Source organism: Camelus bactrianus, chromosome 3, assembly GCF_048773025.1.
Source record: "Camelus bactrianus isolate YW-2024 breed Bactrian camel chromosome 3, ASM4877302v1, whole genome shotgun sequence".
NCBI lineage: Eukaryota > Metazoa > Chordata > Mammalia > Artiodactyla > Camelidae > Camelus > Camelus bactrianus.
In genome coordinates this window covers 62,527,240-62,548,337 of record NC_133541.1, presented here as the reverse complement: position 1 = coordinate 62,548,337, position 21,098 = coordinate 62,527,240, and the positions used below count along the sequence as shown (strand labels likewise).

General features: G+C 34.8%; 2 protein-coding genes across 9 annotated transcripts in view; one reads left to right on the top strand and one right to left on the bottom strand.

The window, feature by feature from the left end:
* The first annotated feature begins 3,114 nt into the window (after window positions 1-3,114).
* Window positions 3,115-15,952, top strand: LYSMD3 (LysM domain containing 3). The gene is made up of 3 exons (XM_074360349.1): window positions 3,115-3,382; window positions 7,778-8,043; window positions 11,919-15,952. The coding sequence occupies exons 2-3, from the start codon at window positions 7,789-7,791 to the stop codon at window positions 12,582-12,584; spliced, it is 921 nt and encodes a 306-aa protein (XP_074216450.1). The 5' UTR covers window positions 3,115-3,382; window positions 7,778-7,788; the 3' UTR covers window positions 12,585-15,952.
* POLR3G (RNA polymerase III subunit G) overlaps window positions 5,410-21,098 on the bottom strand; it is a 78,566-nt gene continuing 62,877 nt past the window's right edge. For 6 of the 8 annotated variants that reach the window (XM_045512569.2, XM_045512568.2, XM_074360350.1 and 3 more), the window contains exon 8: window positions 16,785-19,165. In XM_045512569.2, the coding sequence (XP_045368525.1) occupies window positions 19,079-19,165 (87 nt within the window). In that variant the 3' untranslated portion in view covers window positions 16,785-19,078. Of the gene's footprint in view, window positions 5,977-16,784; window positions 19,166-21,098 lie in introns of those variants that run through there. The other 2 variants (XR_006722770.2, XM_045512571.2) reach the window with 2 other exon arrangements.

The window sequence follows — 21,098 nt, the reverse complement described above, 5'->3', positions numbered from 1 at the left end:
AATAGCAACTAGGGAGCTCATCTGGTTTATTTCTAGCAGAACATATCTAAATCATGCAGTCTGGTTTTTTTTCCCAAGACTTCTAGAGAAGAGACACAATAATTTTTCTATACATATATTTTTGAGGACCAGAGATGAGGGGAGTTTTCTTAGGTTTCATCCCATAATCCAGCTTTAAATTCATTTGAGTTTAAGTATTTCCCTAGTGTACAACAGTCTTTTCCAGTTCTGCTTCTATAAAGTAGAATGAGAAGCAAAGGCTGATAAAAGGATACAAGAAGGAGCAGAGAGCAAAAAAGGAGAGATGAAAGAAATCTGGCAGAGGGAAATAAAGAAGAAATATGAAAAGAATTCAATATTCCATTGCGCTTTTATTTTTTGATTTCCAAGAGATTTGATCCGGTTCTTTTCTACAGGCACTCACTATTTGAATACAAAGTACAAACAGACTCAGGAATGACTAAGAGATGGATGGTTGACTACTGGCTAACTGTAGATAAAACAAGTCCAGTTATACAACAATAAAATGTGTTCAGTCTTAATAATTTTATATCATAAAAAGGCACATGGTAATAACATTCAATCTATATAGAGAAGTCTAAGAAGAAAAGGCAAAGTTTCCTGCCATATCTAGTCCTTTTAATCACTGTTAAAAATTTCTTCACTAATTTTCTAGAAAGAAAACTTTTTTTTTTTTAAAGTACTGGGGATTGAACCCAGGACCTCATGCATGCTAAGCATGCGCTCTACCACTGAGCTATACCCTCCCCCGCAGAAAGAAAACTTAAATGCATTTCTCTGCATAGATATATGAATGCGTGTATGACCAGGGAGGCGGGGTCGGGGGGCAGGGCGGGGGAGGGGTCGGGGAATGAGGGGTACGCATTTAAAATTTTATTCCAAAGGAATAAGGTCACAACTCCTATGCAATTTACCTTTTTTCCTTTAAAATACATTTTGGAGATCTTTCCATGTGCCTAGTCAGTGAGTATCCATGAGTAAGGAAACTTAGTCTTTTTAAGCATTGTATCTGCAACGCCTAGAACAAAGGTCTCACATATACTTTTTCTCCAGAAAAAATGTGGTAGGTACATGAATGAATAAATCAGAAAATACAGAAAAACAACTTCATTGTTTTCAGCAAAAGCGTTAATATTTCATTATTTAAATATTCCAGAAATATCCAGTCTGTTACTGATGAATATTCAGAATATTTTCAGACTTTTGGCTATCACTGTAGTAAACAATCCTGAACATATCTGTTAAATCTTATATATGCTTATCTGTAAGTGAGTCTCAGGTAATTACTTAGCAATGTAATAATTCAATCAGTTTCATTTTTAACTTTGATAAATATTTCCAAGTAACATTCCTAACCAGTTGCATCAATTTATACTCATTAAAATACAATTTTTAATCAGGGACAAACAACAAAACCTAAAATGTTTAATGACATAAATACACATTCCCAGGAACTACATATTCCTTCATCTACAGCCTTTTAATGAAAACTGTGTCAGATGAGATCTAAAAAACTTGAAAATCCTTATAGCCTTGCTCAGCACTGGGGACATCCTTTCTCTCAAAGATAAAGTACTTGTTCTTACTGGCCAGCTTTTTGGAACTTGGCCAAAATTCATGGCTAACTGCTTCCTTTGTTTATTCTAATAATAAAATATAATTCTATTATTGTTTTTTTGTAAAAAGTTCCATAACTGCACCTTTGTTAAATATAAATAACGATTCAAGAGCATGCAGATATCATTGAGAAAGTATTTATACAAAGAAAACAGGTAGCAGTCTTGTAGAAGTGCTTGAAATTCTATCACTTGGGGCTTTCACATGGATTCCACTGCCTATTGACATTAAAATAAGAAAAGTAACCTATATGCAGAAAGAAGGTTGTATTCACATTAACATTCATGAAGCCTGAGCAGCTGAAGCCCTACACATCAAGTAGGGAATATATCCTTTGTCTACTGATGAGAAAATGTCTCAGTGATAAATGGTTACAGACAGGGGTGTCATAAGGGCAACAGCACACAGAACAGCTCCGACAAACTTAAAAAAAAAACATTTTTTAAAAAGTCGTCTTCTCCTGCAGTTCTTTTTGTAACATTGTGGAGCAGTGCCTATCCCTTCAAATAAAAGAAAAATATTGCAACGCAGAATTCCTAACCTTTACTGAGGCACTTCCCAGAAAACAAAACAAAACAAAAAAACCCTTTGAAAAAGACTTAAAACAAAGCTTCAAAGGCTTCATGATGAATAAATATTCAGGCATTCTGAAAAGAACTGCGCTGCACCCTGCCTGTTTGGGCCTAAAATGTATATTGTCATAAGACTGCATGGTCGTCAAAGTGCAAAGTCTAATGTCAACACTGGGAGACAGGCACATGACCAAAACGCTTTACACTGGTTTACATAAATTCAAACATATTATCATACTTCGTAAATTTTTGAAAATATCATATATGAAGTCATGAGTTCGTCACTTAACAAACTAATTTCTCATTGATCCCAATTGTGACTTGGTAGACTTTAAGTTAGTTTTCAAAACAAAATAAGTTACAATTTGTAGACTGCCTTTTCTCAGTGAGGATAGGAAGCCTGAGAGCCAGGGCTAGAGGGCAAATTTCCCGGGGCTTAACTCTAGGTGGCTCACTTTCCTCACCTAAAAAATAGGCTAAAACAATCGTTCCCTGCCACCAAAGATTTTTTTCTCCAGTATTTTGTCCCTACTGCAGGAGTCTAGAAGATTCAGCATGAAGGGTAAGGAGCATAGAACTATCTTAAAAAACATGGATGTCAATACTATGTTTTCTCAACCCCACAGAAACCACCAGATGCAGAGCGAGAGGAAGAGCACAATAGCCCCCGACAAATCCTCAGCACCTCCCCTTTCAGTGTTTTGTAGACAGTCTCTGCCAGCGCTGTGTGGACGTAGGACAAAGGCGCAGCCGGCAGGTGGCCCTGGGTCGCAGGGTTCGCCGCGGACTTGACCCTGGAGCAATTACTGGGGATAAGGGGCGGGACAAAGGGGCGGGGCGCGGCGGGGCTGGAACGCCGGCGGAATCCCCGCGCCTGCGCGCTCGCGTAGGCCTGTGGTTGGGGAGCCCCGGCTTCTGGGCTCGCCCTCGCGCCCCCGCCCTCCTCCTCCTCCGGGTCCCTTCCCACCTCCGCCCACTTGACGCGATGACGCACGGCAGGTTTGCGGACGTGGCGGCGGCGCAAGGCCTGAAAGGCGGAGACGTTGGCGGCGGCGGCGGCGGCGGCGGACGTTGGCAGCAGAGAACGGAGGCTCGGCCATGAACTGGCCCAGGACGGCGGCGGCGGACCTGCTGGCCGTCTCCTCGCTGCGTCCCCACTGCTAAGGGGACAGGTAAAGATGGCGGCGAGAGGTGTGGGGTGCTCGGTCCCGGCCGGCTGGGTTGGGCCCCACCTACATCCTCCACGGAGGCGGCTCGGACTCCTCGGCCGCAGATGTGGCCTGGGCTGCCCGCGTGTTAAGAGTCTTAGAGGCCTGGGAGACCTTCCAGGCCAGCCCCGCCAAAGCCCCGTGTGTCGGGGAAAGTGAGGCTCACAAGAAGGACTCCTACCTGCCCGAATCTCGGCGCAGCGCGTTTCCAACCCAAACACACTACGTTTCTCCCACAACTTCGTGTTTGTGTTGAAAATTCGCCCACGGCGTCTCGCTCACGTCGTCCAAGTGTGATGGTGTGACATAGAGATCTGAGATTTAATCCTCGCAGGGGATAACTGGGAAAGAAGAAAACTAGACTTGTGGAATGGAGAAGGAAGGAAGTTAAGTTTTTAAAAACTGAATTGGCCCAGGCGGATACAGTCCCTGTGATACTGTCCCAGTGCTGAACTTAGCTTATGCCCTGTGGCCCTTTTATTGCTCCTTGCTTAAGGAATGTCAAAGAGAAACACCCAAATGCAGTTATGTTATACAGTATGAAGGCGTTTGGGAAATCACTTTCAGTTACAGAGTGACTTGATGAGTAATTTAACACAGTACTTGTTGGTAATTGCTTTTTGCCACGTATGTCATCTATCTAGTGTGCAGGCTTGTTTCAGTTTTCTGAAGAGGGTTTTGTGCTTTTTTTTTTTCTTCTGCCTTTCGAGAATTAAGACAGGTGAAGAGAATTGAGCCAGATGACTTGAATACTGTGTACTTTCTAATCTCTGTAGTTGGCTCAAATAATTATATGCCTAGGCCAGAGTCTAGCTTTTCACTTCAGTTAGGGACACAACTAATTCTTGATTATTTAGAAACGATGCCTAGTTTGTGGTATTCTGCTGCCTGCGTTTCATTACAAAGGGGAGTGAAGGGATTGTGAAACAGATCAAGTCCTACTCTTTAAATATTATTTAGCAATATATTGTGGAGAGATGTTGAAATAAATGTCTAAAATGGCTTTTGGGCATTGCTGAGTGAAGTTCAGCTATACTAAGCCAGTTTGGCGGTTCTGAGAACAAATTGTCAGGGAGAAAAAATCTAAAGGGCAGCTGAGTGGGTCCGTATAGCCACGTGTAAATTGCCATATATTAAGTGGCTCTTAACTTTTTAAACTTTTTGAGAATATGAAAACAATAAAATTAACCAGAAAAATGTATGTCATGTATAAAATTTTGTCTAGGAATCTACAGGATTCACAGACATTCCCTCTAATTAAAGACACAGGATAGAAAAGACTTGGTTAGATAATGGAAATAAAACTGTTAACTTTTTTAGGTGAAGATAAGATACTCTCAGTGTTTTGAGGAAAAAACAATGTTTTTAAAAAAAATAAAACTTTCTTAATTTAGTATGGCACTAAAACAAGTTTAATTTTTACACTTGTTAGAGTTGTCACTTGATAGAATTCCTTGAAGGAGTAGGTGTGACTTTGAAACTGCTTTTGAGATGTAAAATGTGGGTAGTTTTCTTTAGTTTGATGGTTGTTGAGTTAAGAACACCAGTACATTATAATAAATACTGTCGCTCTTGGAGGAATTGGTGAAATTATCTACTTAATATATAGCTGTTATTTATCTATTTATTCAAGAATTATCATTTATTTAATATAGTGGTACTAACTTTAGCCTGTTGACAATGTTTGACTTCCATTGTACTGTAGGTATTCAGTAGTGTTGTTATTTCCAAGTTAGGTTTTTAAAACTCATCCCTAAAAGTTAAAAATCAGTAATGTTTATTTCTTTTACTATTTTTTTTAATTGAAGTACAGTCAGTTACAATGTGTCAATCTCTGGTGTATAGCACAATGTCCCAGTCATGTATATACATACATATATTCATTTTCATATTCTTCTTCATTAAAGGTTATTACAGGACATTGAATATAGTTCCCTGTGCTATATAGAAGAAACTTTTTCAAAAAATACGTTTTTACATATAGTGGCTAACATTTTGCAAATCTCAAACTCACAAATTTATCCCTTCCCACCCCGTTTCCCCGGTAATTGTAAGATTGTTTACTGTGTCTGCAAGTCTGTTTTAGCTATTAGTTATTTATGGGCTCTGAATAAAAAGCTTTGAGTTTTTAGAGCATTACACTGTTGCCATAGAACAGGGTCAGAAACTGGTTTCCAAGGGTTGAATTCAGTTATGTAAAATAGTTCCCAAATTTTATAAGTATGTGTTTACATAGTATAATCTACTGTCATGTATATTACAAATTCAGACTTTTGGAATAGGTCTTTTCTGATTTTTTTCTTTTTCATTTAGTACTTTTCCATAGTACTCACAACTGAACTAAGACCTTTGAGACATCATTTTATCTTGGCTTCCACGGCACAACATTTTCATGGTTTCCTCCTCCTCTGAACACTTCTTTTTCTTCTTTGCAGGCTGATTTTCCTTCATCCAGATACTAAATGTAACAGTTTTCAATGGTCAGTCTTGGTCCTTCTTTTTCTTATTCTGTACTTTGTCCTTCTCGGTAATCTCATCTACACAGCTTCAGTTTCCACCTGTGTGCGGATGAGTCATGAAATTATATCTTGAACCCAGATCTTTCTGAATTTGACTATATGACATTCTTTTTGGTGGTCTTAGAGGAATTTATAATCACAGTCACTGACTTCCCTCCGACTCCCATGCTCTTCTTCTAGTGTTCCAAATCTTAGAGAATGGCACCACCATTTACTCAGTGATGCAAATCAGAACTTGGCGTGATCCTTAATTAATTTCCTCTCTTCATATCTGAGTCACATTATTAGGCCCAAAGTATTTTATCTACTCAAATTCCTCTTAATACCTGTCTACTCTACATCTTTCACAATAATTGAGAACAATCTACTACCCTTTTTTATGTGAACAATTAATATGAAGCTAAAACTAAATGTGGTATTATTTTTTACGTTCTTGTATTTTTTTTTTTTTTTTTTTTTTTAGCAGTGACAGACTTCATTGGTTGGGGCAGGGTACCAACTGGGATCCCACCCTCTCAAATAAAAAAAACACATAGAAAAGAAGGAATTTAGAAACCTTTGTATAATATCTACATCCTGGGCTCCCAGGGCAAGGGGGTGATTGCTGGGTGGAGGCAGGGTCCATGCTGCCTGCATGCCCACATCCACCCTGAACATGAGAGTGGAGGTGAGATGCTCTGGGAGGGGTGAGAGAGCCCCCAGGATGGGGCAGGTTGCCAGCAAGGGGCATGGCATATAGCCAGGCTTCAGCAGCCCTTGGTACCATGGTTCCAGGGTATCTTTTTGCTGGCATCATCAGTGATGAACTTGTAGTCGTATGTGAGCTCCTCAGTATGCAGGATGTAGCATGTAGATGATGATGTGCTTCTGGCCCTCCACTTGGATGACTTGAGAGAAGCACTTAGGCTCACACGAGTGGTTGATGAAGTGGGCAGCAATTGCCACGCATCGTGGCTTCCCCCACATACAGTCATCCACTTGGAACATGTAGCACCCAGTGCCCTTCCCATCTTAGAACTTCTCCTGCTTATTGTTCTTTTTTAATGAGAATAGATCAGCTTGATGAAGGTGAGTTGAGAGTGACTACACTTAAGTTAGCTCTCATCTCAGTCTTAAAATGTCTTTTCTGAAGTAGAAATGAACATAGTGACTTATAATTTGTTCACGTCTTTATGGACCGTTAATTGAGTTTCATGAGGACTTGGGTCAGTTAAAGTTTGGTGAAAAGCTGCCAGGGAAGAAAAATCTCTGGTTGAGAGCAAAATCGTGACCTGCATAGAAGGCACATACTGTACTAAATATAAATACTGAAATCAGCGTGATCCAGGGAAGTAGGTAGGTAGTCCAAAAGATATTTCAATCCCATGGAACTTAAACTGAAGAACAAGCCAGAAAGTTTAGGGTCATAAAAATGTTGTGTATGTACATATAAAACATATACTTTGATTCCATCAGATATATAAATTGTATATATGATCACGTTTTTAAGACATAATACAAAATTATTTCCCTAGTTTTTTTCATATACTCAGAATAGGGAAACTTAATTATTTTGATCTAAAAATATTTTTAAAATTGACCTTGTTAAAATGTAATCATCCTCATGTTTTGTGATATATGACGTATATGAATAGATTACCTCTTCCTCCCATCCATTGTCTCCATTACCAAATATGTTCATTGTACTTCAGCAACTATGAAACTTGATCCTAAATTTTTAAATAACTAAAACCGTTCTTTAAAAAACCAAAAGATAAAGTGTCCTGAGTATAAGATTCATGTAAATCAGTCAAATGGATCAGCTACCTTCCAAAGTTTTCTTTGCCTTTTTTCCCTCCAGATTTTGACATTATGGCAGGGAGACATCAGAATCGTAGTTTTCCTCTTCCAGGAGTTCATTCAAGTGGTCAAGTACATGCATTTGGAAATTGTACAGACAATGATATGTTGGAGGAGGATGCTGAAGTGTATGAGCTTCGATCCAGAGGAAAAGAGAAAATCCGAAGAAGTACATCAAGAGATAGACTTGATGACATTATAGTATTAACAAAAGATATACAGGAAGGAGACACTTTAAATGCAATAGCTCTTCAGTACTGTTGTACGGTAAGTTTTAATTTGATTTTGCATATTGCAGCCCAAAATAATTTGTTCATAGCACCAATTGAGATTAATTGTATTCTTCTATCTTGTATTCCACCCCCCTCTTTTCCCTCTTTCCACAGAAATCTGTATCATGTTGGTGGATGTTAGTTTTTAAATTTTTAAGTTGATATTTGAATTTGTGTTTATTTCTAAATCATGATTCTATTTTCAGTATTGAAAAAGATGTGTTTATCTCTCCTTATGCAAGTTGTAAGAGAATTTCAAAATATATAAGGAAAAGTTTTTCCTTGCCCCAGTTTCCTAAGGTAACACACTTTGGTGTATTTCTTTCCATACCTTTTTGAGGGGGAAGATATGTATGTGTTTTTGTTTTTTAAATTGGTTTATGCTATACCTATTACTCTGCAAGTTGCGTTTGCCTTTTTCATTTCTTAATGTGTCATAGCCTTATAGTTCTGACATTATTTTATGGAGCTATATGATGTTCCATAGTATGGATGTACCGTAATTATTAAGTTGTTCTCTTACTCATGGATAGTTAGGGTTTTCTCCATGTTTTGCATTGTGCAGTGAATATCATCACAACTATATCTTCAAATGATGGTACTTTTATTTCTGTGGAATATATTCTCTAAAGTTGGATTTATAGATGAAAGGTATACTTTTTATTTTCCTAGGTATTAAATTCTGTTTTAAATCCATTTTGTATCTGTCATTATGTCCATCTTGCATCCTTAGCATGGAATTTGTTTTCATGTAAACACATTGATATGGCTGCTTTTCAAACTTTTTGTTCTCATACTCCCAATAGAATTTTTTCCATTTTTTTAATTTCCCCAGTAGAATTTTGAAACATGTACTGTGTATCTCCTTGCACATTTTATTTATTTATTTATTTATTTATTTATTTATTTATTTATTTATTTATTTATTTATTTATTTAACATTTTTATTGAGTTATAATCATTTTACAATGTTGTGTCAAATTCCAGTGCAGAGCACAATTTTTCAGTTATACATGAACATGTATATATTCATTGTCACGTTGTTTTCTTCCTCACACATTTTAAAATGAACTTCTTAAGTTAAATACTTCCTGACTTGAAAGTTACAAAGGATTTAATTTCCATAATGTTGTCAGTATTGATATTTGAAAATAAGAATACCGGTATACTCTTTAAATGTATGCATGGAATCCTAAATACTACCAGGATTTGCTACCTGAAATCATTCATTTAAAATATTTATATGAGCTCTTTTTTTAGTAACATGAAATTTTATATCTTTCCTTTTTTCTCCTTGATTAATGTTTTCATTCTCCCCCCTAAATCCTTCATAGTGTAAAATGTTTTTATATTTGAAAACTTTCACTGATTACCTGTCATAGTTCTTTGGTATAGAAACACATATATTTATAAATTTATATATATATTTAAAGTTTCATGTGGCCATGAGGGTAAATGTATTATTTTTTCCTGAATAATAATTGCAGTTATTCACAATTGATCAAAACAAATCCATTACAAATTTTAATTTAATTTTTAATAAAATATTGAAATATTTCTTGATGAGGTAAGAAAAGCTGGGTTTGGTTTTTTTTTTTGCACGACTTGTTCTTGTATGACAATAGCATGTATTGTTAAATCAGAAAATATCGGATTTCACTTTTTAATGCAAATAAAATTGTGAATATGTGTTTTGTAGAGAAATAACAATAATGTGAAATACTGAGAAAGCAGCAAAAAAGAGGCTTTATCATTTTAAAAATATGGTAGTGCTATATCCACTTGTAAATATTCAGCCTCAGGAATTATTAAAAGTATGCCTGTTGTAAAACAATGATAAGAGGAACAGAAAGTCTAACATTGCAATCCTAAATGCAACCAAGTAAGTTAGCTTGGCATAACAGAGAAAATGTAGGGATATTTAGAGAGATAACCTAGGTAGATACTAAACCTTGAAAGCCTAGTTCAGAAAGAGTGTTGAGTAGTTATTAGTCATACTATACAATACCAAACAAAAGAGCGTTTTAAGAGGATAGGATCAGGCTTTGGGGTTTGTCAATGATTATCTTCATTTGCCTTAAGAAAAAACAGTCTCAAAGTAGTAAAGGAGCAAAGCATTCTTTATCATTACTTTTCAGTCCTCTCTCCCTTTTCCTCCCACATATACATTTCAAAGGAATTGAATTTTTCAGTAAGAACTCTTAATTCTTCATTGGAGTTGATCAGTAATATGTAGTTAATCCTGGTCACCACTACCGCTTAAAAGCCCTCTTTATTTGATAACCTTGTTTCTGCAGATTTGATTTTCCTACTATTAAAATTTAATAATAGCTAATTTGCATAACATACTATGTATCACTATTCTAAATGTTAATACATTTTAATACATTAATCTTCACAGTAACCCTGTGTGGTTGGTAGGTAGTATTATTACTGTCATTTTACATATGTGAAACTGAACTGCAAAGAGGTTAAATATTTTGCCCCAAATCATACAGCTAGAAAGTGTCAGAGCCATGCTTCAAACTCAGTTCACACTTTTAACCACCATCATATAGTGCTTTCCTGGCCTCTCTTTCTTAATCTCATTTGTGGATTTCTCTTACTCAGTATACCCCTCAAATGTTGGCATCCCTCAGGGATCTTTCCTATGTTACCTTTTTCTCCGAGTCTTTTTCTAGTGAATCTGTCTATTCTTAAGACTTAAATTCCCATTTTTGCTAGTAATCCACAAATCTGTATCTCTGGCTGAGCTGAATTTCACACATATGTCTGTAACCGTGTATTGGACATCTTCCACTTGTGTATTTCAAGCACCTCAAAGTCAACATGTTTGTGAAATCTGTATTTTTCTCCCTCTACAGTGTTCTATGTCTCAGTGAATGACATCGTTCTCCATTGAGTTGACTAAGCTGAAATCTTAAGTTTTATCCTAGACTCATGTTACCTCTCTGACATCAAACAGGTGATAAATGATGAGGGCTTAGATTAAAGCATTGATGGGAATGATGAATGGGACTGATAACTTAAAGGTAGTTGGAGAGCCTGGCATAGTAATTGGTAATCTGAGAAACACTCCCCTGTTCCCCTTCGTCACAATGGCAGATGGATAGGATATGCAGACAGGTTAGGGACTATATAAAAAATACAAGGAAAGCTTAAAAAATGACTGATCTTGCAGGTAGTTGAATAAATGCATTTACACGGAGAAGTTTGGAGAGAAAGGGCTTCAGAAGGCAAGTGAAGGAGACAAAGTGTCATGTTATATCAATTCTAAGGCTTTTTTTTTTTTTTTAACATATTTTAATGTCTTTGAAGTTAGAACGGTGACATGTTCAGTATTTGGTAGTTGGTTTTTTTTTTTTTTTTTTTTTTTACCTTTATGATACATAAAAGAATAGCCCATCTTAGAGTCAATGGCATCTTAGTTTTGATGAAATATGGTAGTTTTAGTTGGGTAAGTTGACACTTGCCTGTACGCTAATTGCCAAATTGGAAGAAAGAACAGGTATCTGTAATCCTTTCTTCACAGATTGCAAGCAGCCAAAGTATGATATCTGTACATGATGTACAAAGAGAGCTATCAAAGGATCCTAGAATATACTTCAATAGCTAGTATTAGTGTTAATGAATTTATGGGTGATAGTAGAGTGGATTTGGTGATTTCTTAAGACTGGTAGATCGAGTGGTACAGAACTGTTATCCACAGTTAAAATCTCTCTCGGTGCGATAACTTAATACTAAGTTCAATATAACATAATAATTAAGCTGAATTTTTTTCCTTCCCAAAGTAAATGGAATGAATGAATATTATTACTTCTATTTTGACCTAGAATTTAGTTGAATGTTGTGGTTTTTCTTTTTTTACAGGTAGCAGATATCAAGAGGGTTAACAATCTCATCAGTGATCAAGACTTTTTTGCTCTTAGGTCTGTCAAAATTCCAGTAAAAAAGTTTAGTTCATTGACTGAAACACTTTATCCTCCAAAAGGAAGACAGGCTTCACGTCCTTCATCTGTTCAGTACCTTGCAGAACAACAGGAAGTTCTGTCAGCTAATGATTCTCTTTCTTCCAGTGAATCAGCTGGTAGCTTTTTAAAAGAAGTAGACCGAGATATAGAACAAATAGTAAAATGTACAGACACCAAAAGAGAGAACCTTAATGAAGTGGTTTCTGCCTTGACAGCACAACAAATACGTTTTGAACCTGATAACAAAAACATTCAACGTAAGGATCCATATTATGGAGCAGACTGGGGAATAGGGTGGTGGACAGCTGTAGTGATAATGTTGATAGTAGGCATAATAACACCAGTATTTTATTTGCTGTATTATGAAATTTTAGCTAAGGTGGATGTTAGTCACCATTCAACAGTGGATTCTTCACATTTGCATTCAGGAGTCACACCTCCATCACAGCAGAGGGAAATGGAAAATGGAATTGCTCCAACTAAAGGAATACCCTTTGGCCCACAAGAAGACCATAAACTATATAGTCAAAATTCTCAATTACCTGCTGCTCAACACAAAACATAGCAGTTAGTTCACAGTTACAGTGTTAGTGATCACGTGTGCATCTGGAATGTGGTGAATCGGTTATGTTCAATAACCACTTCAGAGGCAGCATTTAGGGAGACTGAAGATGCTTTGTTTTCACCTTTTTTTTTTTTTTGAGACGTTTACAAATGAATTGAGTATAGAATCCCGATAGTTGTTAGTTGTTGATACTGAAAGCAGTAAATCTATATATAAACGTGTTACATCAATGCTTAAAGCAGAAATGAATTTAAATATGTGTCTAGGAGGTTCTTGGAAAATGCATCATTTTTCTTATTCAAGCCTGGTTATGTTTAAATTTTATTTTTAAAGTCATTAATTTTGGTTGAGGTCACTAATATTAAATTCATTAGGCAGAATAATGATAGCAACAGATGTCAGCAACTGAAGAAAATTTACTACTATGAACCATCAAAATACTTAGTTGCAAAAAAGTTGTTTGATTCTAAAATTATTGATGATAGCCCTTAATACTCCATTTTGAAAGTAAAAAAAAAAACACGTTTAGTGTATATTATGAAAACATAAGTAGAACAGAAATAGGAAAGAAACATATAATGTCTGTAATAGAGGCTGAGACATATTACTTTTAAGCCCCCAGAATAATGTGTCACTGTTGGGAAGTTGCCGTTTGGTCACTAGAACACTCACTAGGTTATGTCAAGACCTAAAAGTAATCTTTGTCTCTTAAAGAATGCTGCCTCTCCTTCTGTTTTTTTGTGATTAAATTCGCCTCTGATATTTGAAAGCACTTTCATTATTCTTTGATGAAAAGTGTTAACATAGATTATCCTTACATACTGTGATAAGTTGTTGCCGTGTTACGTGTAGTAACATGCCTTAATTACATTTAATGCCTTATATTACTTTATGTAAACTAATATAATTTTTAGAATTAAAGTTAAACATTATTTCAAATGATCCGATAGGATTCATAAGATGGGCTGTATAAATTTGTCTCCATGTTTCCTATGAAGCACAAGTTAATGGGATCAAAACAAGTTTTCATTGTCTGCCTGAGGTCTGTAGCAGAAAAGCAAAGTTAGAGACCTGCGTTAGCAAACAAATTGTTTTATTTATTGAGCCCTTAACCTCTGTTTTTCAGGGAGAAAATATTCAACTTAAACATTTTTTTCCCCTTAACTGGAGCATCAAATTGGGAAGAGAGGCCAAAGGTGTATGGATTGGTCGAAAGGGCTTGATAGTGCCACTTTTTAAGATCTGCTCTGCATCAGACAGAGTCTGGCTAAGTAAACATTTGCATACTGATTCCATCATCTAATTTTTAAAAATGTGTGTTTTTAAAATGTTACGAAAATGATTCATTAGAAGAAAGCTTTGGTGGAGTCTGAATTGCCTGTTTTGTGTATAATAAATATGTATCTTAAGATATATAATACCACCTCATTTTCCGGGCATTATTTTCTAACTTTTAATGTTTTAGCTTTTTGATAAGTTATTTTATATTGCAAACGCCAATCTTGATACAAAGTGGGGTGAATAAATAAATATGTTTAGTGAGGCTGAATGTATATTCAGGAACAGTATTTCATAAAATGACAGGACAAAGTAGTCAAACATTAAAGCCCTTGCATGTATTAGAGGACCTTAGACAATTACCAGAAAGTGTTAATATGGAAGTTAGAGCAAATTGATTTTTTGAGTAAGTCTTTTAGTTTAAAATTTAAAATACTTTTAATGTGCCTTGGGAGTCTTGTAAAGAGAAGTATGATCTTTCTAATTTATGTTCAGTGTTAACTTGGTCAGTTTACATTGTATTTATTAAGCCTGCTGAAAACCAAGTTTAAGAGAAGAGAATACAGATTATTTTAGGTAGAATGGGCTACATGTCCTTTGAAGAATTTTGTTTACATCAAATTGATGAAATTATAGTCAATGATTCCTTTTTGCTAGTGGTACTTTGAAATTGTGGTAGAGAAGTCTGATTTCCAAAATAAATAGCTTTTTAAAAAGGAATGAAGTATACTATGTTCTTGTTGATTAAAAACCATTTCTATCTTGCAGAGTGTCTTGTTCCTTGAAGGAAGTATAACATAACCTTATGACACAATCAGGCAGTTTCCTTTTTCCATATATTCGAATTATATATTTTTAATAAATTGAATATATTTAAATTATATATAATTCTAAAGAATATAAATAGAATTTTATATATAACATATAATACATATAGAATTCTATATGTTATATATATGGAATTCTAGATTCTAATCCTTGAGTGTCATTTGTAAAAGAAAAGATTTCCTAAGCATTTAACAGATAAAAGAATAATTTTAGCTTTTAAAAAGTACAGAGTAATACATCAAAATTTGTAGCAAATGCAGGTTACTTTGTAAAACTTAATAAAAGAAAAGTGATCATTTTATATTGTGGCTTTTAATTGTGTTGAAACCGTTATTTGAATTTACTTCAATGCTTTACATTAGAATATATATATATATGTAAATATATATATACACACACACACACATATATATATGCAGATGTAACAGTAACAGAACTGTGACTCTTTGCATTTGGTTCACTTTAAAAGTTGGGAGTTCCAAGTGAAGAGAAATTGCTATTTTTTAAAAGGGCAGATTCTTTAATTCTTAAAGTCTGGGTACAAATGGTTAAGGCAGTTTCAAACTAATGGATGCCATTTAAATTAAATATTTTTTGACAACCTACTCATAGGAGATTATGGGATTCATGTCTTCAAAAGATCAGTTATAGAGTCTGCTGGCCAGGCCACATTAAGAATTAGAAGATTGCCTAATGTTAAATTAACTTCTCCAGAGGACATTTTGGTTTTTAAAGCTTGTCTTTTTCTGGACTCTACTTACTTGTTCAGTGGCCTGAAGAGTTCTTTAATTGAACCACTATTTAGTCATTAGTTCTTTTTAAAGGTATCTACTTCTAAAACGATCAACTTGGGATTATGAAGGATGCAGTTAAGAGTTTTAAAAATACCAAGACTCAAGGATCCAGTCAAAGTGTCACAGGGTAAAAGTGGAGTTTTTAGAAGTATTTAAATGGTGCATTATGATAGGAATCATTCTTATTTTGAATTATAACAATGTTGCTCAGGAAATCAGTATTTTTCTTCCAAGTATGTGCATATTGCACTGTTAGATATAGAAATCTGAATGCTTTATTTAATTCTTTTATGTATACAAATTATATAATCTTTTGTATAATGTATTTTATACAAATGAAACATGGAATTGTAGACCATTATGTTAGCGTGTACATCTGTAAAACTGGTTTTTAAAACTTTCTGCCCCTTATTTTTCGTATTTTAAAGGATCTACAAAATGTAATAAAGTTTCTATTTTATTACTCAATCTAAAATCGAAGCTGGTGAACTTAATTGAATAAAGCAAAACCTCTCTTCTTTCTATTTGATATAGAGATATTATGTAAGATAGACCAAATTGCCAAAGATCTACCAATTTGGATTTCCCCCTTGTCATACTGAAACAAAATCCACTGGATAATTTATAGTACGTCAGTAAAAGGAAATGAAAACAAATTTCAGATGGCTGTTCTTTGGCGGGGAGGGGCGCATCTTGGATGTCAGAAAAGAAGGCCTCATGAGGCATGGTCCACACCTTAGCAAGTTGTGGATCAGTCGTATGTCACTATATTTATATTATCACAAAACAAAAAACCTTTCCATTTTAAGAATATTACTTTTTAAAAATTACCAGTAGCAAAAAGGATTGATAAAGTTATTTGGGGCTTTTATTTATTTAATGGAGGCATTTGTGGTGTAATTCTTTTTTTTCCCCCACTTTTAAAAGCATCTTGATATTAAAGTTGTATTTATAGTTTTTCTTACAAATAGATTTTACTAACTCCAGAGCCTTTAACCAACCATATTAAGACAAACGCACTGATACTGTACACTTCAAGGTGGTGGGGGAAGAAGGGTTAACAGTGTCTTCTGAATTTCTTACCATTCTCTTATATCCAAATCTCTTAGTTTGTTATCACAACTTTAGTCACTTGGAGTTTTTTTTGTTGATGGTGGTTTGTTCAAGAACATTTGATACTGGCATTCCTGCTCAATAAACAGTTATTTTACTAGGTGAAATAAATATTAAATTTGTCTTCTCTATCAAATATAGTTCTGTAAGGTCAAAATAAAACATCTGAACATAAAACAAAAGGACACAATTTTGTAAGAATTTAATGTGTAAACAAATACAGAAAAAAATAAGCATTATAGCAACAAAACACTTTTGCATCTTATATAGAAATTTTAAAGACACTTCAACAAATTTTTTTTATACGTAAGAGGCTTATCTCTGCATTAAAGTTTAACTTCTTATGGAATAACTTCACAGTTTCTGAGATTTTAAGCCAGAAAAACAAGATTCATGCTGGTTAAAGCAACCTGCAAATATTTCCTGCCTGTTTTCGCAATTGGTCTACATTAAACTTATAAAAAGATCTTCCAACTGGGGGAGACAATGCACTTAAATGGAGATGGCTGGGGCCTCCCAAGGCAAATCCTTGCCCAAAGGGGATGCCTTACCATCTGCAGGACTAAAATGGTGGAGACAAACCGAAAGCTAGGAATTTTCCTTGTATCTTTGGTATTTTTGCCCAACTCAAGTGTTATCTGAAGATTTATAATAAAACAAACAGAACTATAGAGATAAGATTTCTATAAATTAAATTGTATTTGGCTACAGTACTAAAGAGGTGAGAGAACTAAAAAAAACTTATGTTAATTATCAATCCCAAGTGACTACTACAACTAGAAACTGTGTGAGGATTCCACTCTGAAGTACAGTAGAGTGCTACTTTAAAATGTTTTCATGTTTTCCATTTAGAATCTTTAAAGTTTTGATAAGCAACTTTAAACAAGAAATCATATGTGATCAACAGTACTGAATAATGGCCTTCACGCTCATCTTGAATTATCTGAGGAAGTATTAAAATTGAAAGGGATCTTTTTCCTGAGAAAGCCATGTTATAAAACAGCACAAGGCAATACACATTTTCTCCAATTTTCCCCAACAGAATATAAGAAAAGAAAATCAGATTACAATATATTTTGTGAGGAAAACATGTTGGTTTCTCCAAATGATTTGCAATCATTTTCCCAGCTACAATTTTTTAGAGAGAACCAAATTTAAATTTAAAACGATCACTTCTACAAGTTGAGAGAATGAATACGTATGGTAAACTTTGAAATTTAAGCAATTTTTATAGGAAACTGCTTACAAGTGGAGAAACTAAGGCACAGAAAACTTAACCAGGCTTGAGTTCAAGGTTGAATTTCATAGGAAAGTTAGAAATAGAATCCAGGGCTGATTCTCAGGTTAGAGGGTACTGGGTGATATCTTCCCAAGAGGGAAAAATTAATTTTTCTTTTGGTAGGTAATACTAATAAATCATTTTTGACATATATATAACATGAATTTCCCTGAAAATCTTTGGCATTTGTGAGTCTTTGGAGGCTGAAGTTTTTTAGATGTCTTCTCCCACACCCTAAAACAAAAAGGCAGGGAGCTAGTTTTTAGTTGAAACAAAATAGATTAATCTTAATTTCAAAATGACCTGAGTTTAATTCTGCATTGTTACATAAATCAGTTGGAAAGCTGAGTCCTGTGAAATGTAAGAGGCCACTACACCTCACAGATTTCACGTACATGCATTCTGCAGTGAGATTTACGAGAGTAGAACCACATTTTTATACAGTACAAAATTAAATAAGATGTCAGTCTAATTTTTGATAAGCCAAGTATTTGAATAATGTAGTAAGTGGGATGATTAATTCATTATATTGTATTGTAGGAAGGTGGTCTCAAATTCAGGAATTTCTAATATTCATCCCAGGTCTTAGTACTGGTTGAGATGTAAGCTGTGAAATTTATTTAGCTAGGATTGGCGTTTTTCCCTGTGCATATGTTTTCAGTCACTAAACATTTCATCTCATAAAATATGCACTTGTAAGAGCTCAGGAAGGTTTATGCAGTGATAATAGCACAGAACATATGTAAAAGTAAAAACATTATTTTCAAGTTTCTTTGTTTTTAAAGTGCTCCATGTGCAATATTAAACTAACTTTGAGATTATGGAAATCCATAATGATGACTAGTAGTAGTTTTAGAAAAGATCAGCAGTTAAATGAGAATAATTTGTTCAAGTATGGATACATAGATTAAAATATGCAAAAACTCTCTAGGCACATTCTAATCCAAATAATACAAAAAAAAATCCATTTGACTACATAAGAGGGATGAGAGGTGTGGGAAGGAATGTCAGAGTGTCATACTGACTGGTATGGTAACTATTATGTAAACTCAAAGTGGTTCTGAATATTTTAGTAACAAGTATTTGTCCAACAAAACAGGAATAAAAATAAAATACTTACTCCCTATCAGAAATAAAATAGAAAACAAGTCTGTCCCAACGTTCAGAAGCTGTATCATAAAAATTTTTGAGAAATTTCATAGCTAATAGGTTGCTTCATCCATGTTGTCATCACTGTCTGCACCAAAATCATCTCCATCTTCAAAGTATGAATTAATGTAGTCATTTTCCTAAGTGAAATGATACAGTCCTCAGTAAACATTAAAAGAATGAGTAGTAACATTATTAAAGAACATAATGTAGGCTGTCCCTTTAATATGTTTATAAATACCAACTTTAGCTAATTAGAAAATACACCAGGCTTGAAAGAAGTGTCTCTGCTATTTCAATGCTTAAAACACACACTTTCACACCATCTCCTACTATTCTCAGGCATCAACTAGCTAAGAGAACATAAATGGATCCCCATTACACCTCAGTAGGATGATACCTCTAACTCATTACACCTTACTAGGATGATACACGGTTTAGAGAGCTAAACCACTAAACACTTACTAACTCAGGAAACAAAGCCAATTTACACTAACATTCATTCGACTACACCAGAACTGAGGTTTTGAGTCACAATGCATAACTGAGCATAAGCAGAGATTTTTGCTTCCTATCAGAAAAAGACCTTAAGATACCAAATCAAATGTAGAAGATGCCATTGTTACATTCCATCCAGGGCCCTTCAGTTGTCTTTGAGTTACAAAGGATTAAGCCCTGGAAACATTCATTCCAATTCTTATGGCTTAGTAAGACTGTTATCCATGTAAATGACTCAAGATAGCTCTACTTTCTATCAAAACTTCAAAAATCCATTTGGATATATCTTAAAAGAAATTTAAGAGAGTTATTAATCAATTGCAGTGTATGGACTATATTTGGATTCTGCCTGGAATGAGCAAAAAAAAAATTTTCCAGGCAAAAAAATTTAAACACTGGCTTAGTATCTGATGATATTAAGGGATTATATTTTATTGTGTTAGGTATAATACTGATACTGTGATGTTAGAGAGCCCTTATTTTTGATTAAATACTGAAATATTTATGTATGAAATGATACAATGCCTGGGATTTGCTTTAAAATAATCCAAAGCAGCTGTGGGCTTAAAGTTGGGGACAGGAGCAGACTGGGTGAATGAGAGTGGTCAGGAGATAGCCCATCTCCCTAAGAACTGATCATTGTTAAAGCTGGGTGATAAGTCTAGTTTTTGTACATGATTGAAATCTGCCATAAAAAATTAATCCCCACATCTCTACTGTGTATAGCAGGAATTATGATAGAGTAAGAAATAGAGACTATTCTAAAAAAGAAAGTCTCCTGGATATCAGCTTTTCTAGTACCTGCATGGTGGGATTTTATATATAAATTTAAATAAATATAAGAAAGGTAACTTGTATTATTCAGATACATATCACTACTTTGTCCTCCCTAAATACTTTAAGTTGCCGTATCTAGCTAAAACTCTTACCATCTCCAGGAAATTGACTTGGTCTCTGGTGTCAAGAAATCCAACAGTCTGGACCCCTGGCTGAATCCTGAAGCTAAATGTGCCAGGGAGGGGTGGCATGGTTGAGAGTTCAAGTGAGGCCACCATGTAAATGAGATCTTAGCAACAACACTTGTGTGAAAATATAAGAAAGCCAACTTGTACACATAAGTGGAAATGAGTAAGGAAGGGATACTTTATTTCAAATAGAGCGTATGTCACTTGTGTTTAGACATGAGCACCTCCAAGTATGTTCAGCGATTCACATTAGGTAATTTTGTGATATTAGTAATCCTGATACAGGTACAAAGTGAGAACCTGTTGAAACTGATGGTTTAAGTGGTTCTTGGCTTTCATTTGAGCCTTTGCTTTTTTTTCTTTAATTATAACATTCAAAAGACTGAAGAAAGAAAAAAGTCTGTATTTTCTCAATTTTATAAGTAGGTGTTACATAATCTGCTCCATTTTACTCTTTAAAACAACATGCTTATCAAATTGATAATGTATCAGGTGAGTTAATTCAGAATAATTTTTCATTAATTAGTTAACTGTTAAAAAGGGCAAAGAGAATAGCTTTAAATCTAGAAAGGCTTTAATCAAATTTCCCTTTTCATTCCTCACCCAGCCT

Coding starts and splice junctions, on each gene's coding strand:
- LYSMD3 (XM_074360349.1), top strand. CDS start 7,789: ATGGCAGGGAGACATCAGAATCGTAGTTTTCCTCTTCCAGGAGTTCAT. Junction 8,044..11,918: donor CTCTTCAGTACTGTTGTACG/GTAAGTTTTAAT, acceptor CTTTTTTTACAG/GTAGCAGATATCAAGAGGGT.